Source organism: Fukomys damarensis, unplaced genomic scaffold (genome assembly GCF_012274545.1).
Source record: "Fukomys damarensis isolate Sample0158 unplaced genomic scaffold, DMR_v1.0_HiC HiC_scaffold_39, whole genome shotgun sequence".
In the NCBI taxonomy this organism is placed as follows: Eukaryota; Metazoa; Chordata; class Mammalia; order Rodentia; family Bathyergidae; genus Fukomys; species Fukomys damarensis.
Window position 1 is genome coordinate 42,904,570 of NW_022900951.1, and position 6,970 is coordinate 42,911,539.

At 50.5% G+C, this 6,970-nt stretch overlaps 1 protein-coding gene across 1 annotated transcript in view; it reads right to left on the reverse strand.

The window, feature by feature from the left end:
- Nucleotides 1–2,242: 2,242 nt before the first annotated feature.
- The window catches only part of Timm17b (translocase of inner mitochondrial membrane 17B), a 5,685-nt gene continuing 957 nt past the window's right edge, over nucleotides 2,243–6,970 (reverse strand). The window contains exons 2-6 of the mRNA XM_010606354.3: nucleotides 6,703–6,802; nucleotides 5,040–5,103; nucleotides 3,326–3,454; nucleotides 3,136–3,246; nucleotides 2,243–3,042 (exon numbers count right to left, since the gene is read on the reverse strand). Of these exons, the coding sequence (XP_010604656.1) occupies nucleotides 2,954–3,042; nucleotides 3,136–3,246; nucleotides 3,326–3,454; nucleotides 5,040–5,103; nucleotides 6,703–6,802 (493 nt within the window). The 3' untranslated portion in view covers nucleotides 2,243–2,953. The remainder of the gene's footprint in view (nucleotides 3,043–3,135; nucleotides 3,247–3,325; nucleotides 3,455–5,039; nucleotides 5,104–6,702; nucleotides 6,803–6,970) is intronic.

The following is a 6,970-nucleotide window of genomic DNA, read 5'->3' on the forward strand; positions in this document are numbered from 1 at the left end:
TTTATATATATAAAATATATATATTAAAATATATTTTTTCCCTAAGCAAGGAATCTTCCCTAGTGCTGGGGGCTACAGGCGGTGTCACCGTGCTTAGCCCCCGTCTTTTGTGGTATGGGTAGTGAGGATTGAACCTAGGGAATGCTGAGCTGTATCTTCAGCCCTTCCTGCTAAATTGCCCAGGTTGGCCCGTACCTTGACTCTCCTGCCTCAGCCTTTCAAGTAGCCAGCATTATAGGTGTGTACTCCCTTTGTCTTGTTTCCGCCCTCTCCTCCTATTCTGTGTCTCCCGCACTGCCTGTCTTCGCCATCTCCGTGTCGTCTCCCCAGCCTCTGAGTCTCTTTCCCAGTGGATAGGGTGACCTCCAACGCCACTGTCAGCGCTGGACCCTCTTTCTCTTCCGTCATTCTTAGTTCCCCCTCAGCCATCAAATATTACATTCCCTTCTCCCCCTGGAGACGAGTGGGTGCAAATCCAGGGGCCGTGAGTACGACCAAAGCAGAGCAGAAGGCTGGAGGACAGGTCCTGACAGAAGCAGAGGGCCTAAATCAGGGAGGAGGCCGGGAACATGACAGGAATGACCTGAAGGAGCGCCAGACACCTTGGTGGAAGCAGATGGGATTAGAGTGGAGAGGTTGAGAGCGTAGCCCAGGGGTAAAGCCCATGCTTGGCACACGTACCAAAACAGTTTTATTTCCAGCACCAGGGGAGGGAGAGAGGGAGAAACAGAAGAGGATGCGGGAGACGTATCCATCTGCATGTCTGCCTTCCCGAGGTCTCCAGCTTCAGGGTGAAGGGCAGGAGGCCCAGCCCCAGCCTGGCAAGCACCCAGAGGGTGCTGGCTTCGGTCCTCTCCACATCTGACACTGCGTGGCATCTTCTCGTCTCTGTACCTGTGTGGCTGACCTCACACAGCTGCCTGTCACCGTCTCATTTGTCTCTTGCATATGTCTCCGCCTCTTCCTGAGTGTGCATCTCTGCTTCTATTTCTCTCTCCATCTTTTTTTGTCATGGTCTTGCTGTGAAGTTCATGCTGGCCTTGAATCCGCGGTGATCCTCTTCTGTGGATGGAGGACACCCTGGAGTCTGCAAGCCTCAAAGGGGAGGGTCCTGAAGTTGGGAGGAGGCTGCGGAGGGCAGGTACCTGTGACAGTAAAAGGCCTTTGGGGTGGGACCTACCTGTAGGGGATCACAGGACTGTAATGCCAGTATTCAGGAAGAGCTCCATGAATTTTTCTTCTTTTTTCGAGACAGGGTCTCACTACATAGTTGAGACTGCCCTGGAACTCACTATGTAGCCCAGGGTGGTCTCGAATTCACAGCGATCCACCTGCCTCAGCCTCCCCAGTGCTCAGATTACAGGCATGCACCACCACACCCAGCGATCTCCATGAATTTGAAGCCCGTATAGGCTACGTAGCGAGTTAAAGGCCAGCCTTAACTCCACAGTGAGACCCTGTCTCAGAAAACAAAACCAAACCAAAATGGAGGTAGGGTCTATAGCCTTATGGAGCCCCACAGAAAGAATAGAAAGGGGGGTGTTAGAGAATAGGTAAAAGCTTGGAAATACCTAGGGCCTGGGAGCCAGCACAGCTCATGGAGCCTCCTGTGCAAAAGGGGTGGGACCAGAGGAGCCAGCAGCCCTGACATACAAGCATCCACATCCAGGGTCCAGGCCCACACAGGGTGCTACTGGCCAGCCAGGCTCAAGCTGGAGGGTCGAGAGTTGCTTGCACAGCGCCCCCTACCTCCACCTCCAATCCACCTCACCTTGCCCTTCCGAGGGCCACCAGTGGGGTGATACGTGCTGCTTGGCACTGGGGTCACTCAAGCAGGAGCCACAGCTGTCACCACCGAAGACCTCTAGGTCTCCCCAGAGCCTTGGGAAGCCCAGGTGGGGCTTTGCCCTCCCTCGGAGCTGTACCGCAGGGCGCTTGCGCCTCTGAATGGCTTGCTGAGCGAAGTTTGCATGTCTTCCCCTAGGTCCTTCGCACCAAGCAGTTTGTGCAGAGGAAACAAGTGCCTCCTCGGTGCGTGTGCACCGCCATAAAGACCGTGTCTGCCCCAGATGCAAGGGTTTCTGTAGAGGTAACAGCACCCAGGGGTGATACCCATCCACAAAAATCTTTCTCTACCTTACACTGTGCTTTTCTCTTTCTGGTACTGAGGATCGAACTCAGCACCCTGTGCTTGTGAGGCAGGTGTGGTGCCACTGAGCTACATCCCCAGCCTTTTCCACCTTACACTTGAAAACTCATTTCCAGCCATTCTGCGATCATTTTCAAAAAACCAAACTGACAACCACACGGCACAGAAGTGTCTCTGTGGTAGAACAGACACTGGGCACCCCTTCTTTGAGGGGGCCAGATGTCCCCAAACCCCACTTTCACTGCAGAGCCACGAAGAGGATCATCCAGAAGGGGCTTCTTGAGAGGTCTGGTTCTCAGCCTTGGCGTCCAGGCTTGTGACACCACTCAGGGTTCATCGTGTGGCCCCCCACATCCTTGTTCCTGTACCTGATTCACATCCTCATATACTCCCTCCCAGTCGTTCCACAAACCTGTACTACAGCCGACTCGCTGTGGGACTCTAAGGCCTAGGGCTTCCAGGGCCCTGGGAAGGGCTCTGCCCCTTTTCAGGGGTGTGGGATGGAGCACGCTCAAGAAGCGCACACACAGGCATTTCCAAACTCGCTTTAAATACTCATTAGGGTGCCACACGAAGGAGCTGGGGTAAGAGCTTGTTAAATGTGCGGGGCTGGGGTGCCCTGAGAGAAAAAAGGGACCCTTCCATCAGGGCAGCTGGGGTGCCCCACCCCCACCCTGGGACAGGGGAGCAGAGGCCCTCTCTGGAGGTCTCAGGGCTAACTGGGAGCCAGCCCTCCCTTCGAGGTAGATCATCGGGGAGGGAACCGAGGGGCAGCTCCCACGGTGTCGGTGTCAGGCGGTTTCCTCAATGGTATTGCTGATAGCTGGGATAGCTGGTGGCTGGGGTACCCTCCTTAGGGGGCAGCTGGCTTGGGTCCTCCAGGAACGGGGGTGCTGGAGAAGAGAGAAGGAGGTCAAGACAAGTAGAAGAGGCTATGTGGAACACTCTCACCTCACGCTGACCATCATCCACCAGGACCCGCTCACCATTACGGAACTGCTGGGCAGTATAGCGAGTGAGGAGGATGCCAACACCCTCGATGAGGGCCAGCAGGATGCCCCCCATCATCGCAGAGCCGACCATGGCCAGCGGGCCACCTGGGGAGAACAGGAGGGGCCAAGGTCAGAGCAGGAAGGGCAGAGTACAAGAGGCTGGGACCAGGGCTAGGGCACTCACTGCGGGCAGCCAGCACAGCCCCAGTCAGGGCTCCACTGGTGATGGAGTTCCAGGGATCCTCCTTGCCCCGAATCCTCACCAGGCCACAGTCAATGGTGGAGAACAGGCCCCCCCACACCGCGAAGCTGCCTGTGGGACACAGAGGCCTAGTCAGTGCTTCTGGGAGATCCCAGGAACCCACATCTCAGGGTCAGGACACCTCTAAGGATAAACGCTCCAGCTAAGAATGGAGAAAGGGGGCCAGGGGTTTGGCTCAGCGGTTCTGCTGCCTGCTTTGCAAGCACAAGGGCCCCAATTGGATCCCAGAACAACAACAACAACAACAATGGAGAATGGACTTGGGGGTGTGGCTCAGCATTAGAGCATAGGTAGCATCACATGACTTGCATTCCAAGCCCTGTACCAAAAAACAAAAGCACAGAGAAAGACTCAGCCACAAAGGAAGAGGCAGACAGAGAATATTATGTCTCCCTTACTCTGTGGAGCTCCCACTTTAAGCTATCTAAATGCCATCTACATTGCCTTCTCTGCCTCTGTAAGGAGTTGACAGATGGTTACAAGCATATTTATATGGATTTTTCCCACAACTTCAAGTCCTGCCTGGGCAACTTAGTGAATATAAAAAGCTAAACCACGCAAACTCAAGGACCCGAGTTCGATCCCTGGTACCAACAAAGAAAGAAAGAAAGAAAGAAAGCTAGCTACAGAGAGATAAAGCTGTAGCTCAGTAGAAGAACGCCCCTGGGTTTGACCCTCAGTACCACACAAAAACAAAATGAATCAAAACAACAACAACAAAAAACAAATGAAATAAAAATACTGTATAAAATTGGGTGGACGTGGTAAAATGTGCCTGTAGCCCCAGATACTGGGGAGGCTGAGGCAGGAGGATCTCTTGAAATCAGAAATTCAAGACCAGTCTGGGCAACAGAGTGATCCCCATCTGTTTTGTTTTGCAGTGGTGGGGATCAAACCCAAGGACCACATGCATGCTGGATAAGTACTATACTGCTGAAATTAAGCACTTGCCTAACATGCTCAAGAATCTTGGCTCAACCCTCAGTATTGCGTTTAAAACACACAAACACACACACTGCATAGAATTATCTTTAGGTTATGTAAGTTGCACTTGAAACATAAATGAATTTCATCTTTAGACCTGGGTCCCATTCCCAAGATGTCTCATTACGCATATACAAATATTCCAAAATCCACAAAACTCTGAAATCTGAAATATTTCTGGTCTCAAGTATTTTGGATAAGGGGTACTCAGCCTGTAGTCAAAATGTTTATCAAGGGCTTACTATGTCCCAGGATCAATTTGAGGTATTTTGTTATTTAACTTATGTAATTTAAATTAGTTAATATCATCAAAAGCCTTAGCACAGCAACCAGCAGTTAGTAAGTACTATGTAAATGAAAAAACTGATAAGGTGGTTAATGTCATCATCATCAAGGTACACATGAGGTTCAAAGAGGATCTGCTACTAACCTAAAGCCGCACCACAGAGAAGAGCCATGGCTTGGATTTAAACTCTAGAACCCATACCTTTGTCCCTTAATATTAAATTGTTGGAAAGGATCAGCCCCTGGAAAAGTCCCTGGGAGAGTCTCAGCTAGAAACCGGACCCGCCCCATCCTGCAGTTTAGCCCCAAGGGACTAACCACCCCAAACATCACCATCACATCTCCTCTACCTCCCCAAGCCCCATACCTCCAATCTGGGGTGCTCGGATTCTCACGGCATTGACACTACCTCTTAACCGGTGTTGAATTCCCTGAGGAGAGTGAGAAAGGGAGTCAGGGCAGGGTTAAAGCCACTAGCAGACAGGATTTCTAGCCTTTGAGGGAGGGAAGGGATTCAGGTGTGGTGGTGTTCCAAGGCCAGCCTGAACTATACAGCAAGACTCTGTTTCAAAAAACCAAACCAACCCAAAATTTAAAAAGGGCTGGAGATGTAGCTCAGTACAAAGTCGTTGGTTCAATCCACAGTACTACAAAAAAGTAAGGTGGGGACTGGGGTATAGCTTAGTACTAGAATGCTTGCCTAGCATGTGCGAGGTCCTGGGTCCCATCCCCAGTACTTAAAAAAACAACAAACAAACAAAAAACAGGAGGGAGGAGACCCATTAGATGAGAAGCAGTCAAGAACTAGGGGTCTGGGGAACACACCAACACAGGTGTCCCTACAGTTGGATTGGTCAGCTCCAATTTATTAACTTCTTCAGCCATTCATTCAGTAAATAACTAAGGAGCAGGGACACAGCCATGAACAAGGTAGGTCTGGGCTCACATAATGCAAGACAGACCCTGAGCAGATAAACAGGTCAGTTTCAAACAGCATAGGCACTCCAGGAGGCAGAATGAAGATGTGGTCCTAGCAGTGAGGAAAAGTCTTGTCAAGGAGCGGGAGCTGGGGACTGGAGGTCAACAGAACACGTGCTTAGGCCCTGCTTCGGTCTCTAGCAGGTAAAATGTGCTGAGATCCCCAAGGATGAAAAATACGGGCAAAGATCCAAGAAAGAGAGTTCTAGGAGTGAAGAGGATGGACAAAGGTACATATGGAAACTGCAAGGTGGGCACAGTGGCCACACCTGTAATCCCAACACTCTTAGAGGTTGAGGGTAGGAGGATGGCAAGTTTGAGCCAGGGCAATTTAGCAAAACCCTGTCTCAAAATAAAATAAAATAACATGAAGGGCTGGGGATGTAGATCAGTGTGAAGACCTTGGGTTCAATTTCAAGTACTGAAGGAAAAAAAATTAAAAAACTGCAGAGATCTTAATAAATCAATGTCAATTAAAGCTATGACATTTGATGTGATGGGGGGGTCAGAAAAGAGAGAATTACTGTAAATCAAAAGGATTTTCTGTTTTAAGTCTTCCTCTACTGTCACTTCCCTAAATCCATGTTTCTGACCCAGAATTGTCTCCAGGTAAAATCAATCAGGCTTTGTACCCACATTTAGGATTTTGTTCCTTCTTTTCTTTTTGCAGAGCTGGGGATTGAACTCATGTTCTTAAACACACTATGCGGGTGCTTACCAGTAAACTACACAACCCCAGCCCAAATGACTGTTTATTCGTTAATTTGCAGTGCGGGGGGGTGGAGTCCAGGATCATGCACTAGGCAAACACTCTACCACTGAGCTACATCCCCAGCCCTAAGGCGCCCCGTGATTGTCCTGACAGTATAGCATCTCCACAGCTGGGTGTGTGCAGTTTCCCAAAAACCCAGACCCAGGAGCCAGGCCGAGTACACAGTAGGTGAGCAGATAACTTAAGGGCACGCTAACTGGCAGCTCCGAGCAGTTTTCCAGCAGTGTTCTGCGTGGGTGAGGCTGTTGACTCCAACTTTGCTGGGGAAGCCAAGACTCACAATGGGAGCATTGCGGAAGCCCTTAATAGCCTGGAAGACTCCACCACCGATCACCCCCATCGTGAAGGCTCCACCGCAGTCATCCACGATTCGCCATGGGCTGTGAGTGGGAAGGGAAAGGTGGGGTTAATGTGAGTCTCCTTACTGCTAGGCCCTGTCACTTGGACTCTAACTGGAAGAAATCATGTCGCTCGAATGGAAAGTCTGAGTGGGAAGAAACGCTTCGGATGCTAATAACCTCATCTTGTATTCTTTTTTTTTTTTTTTT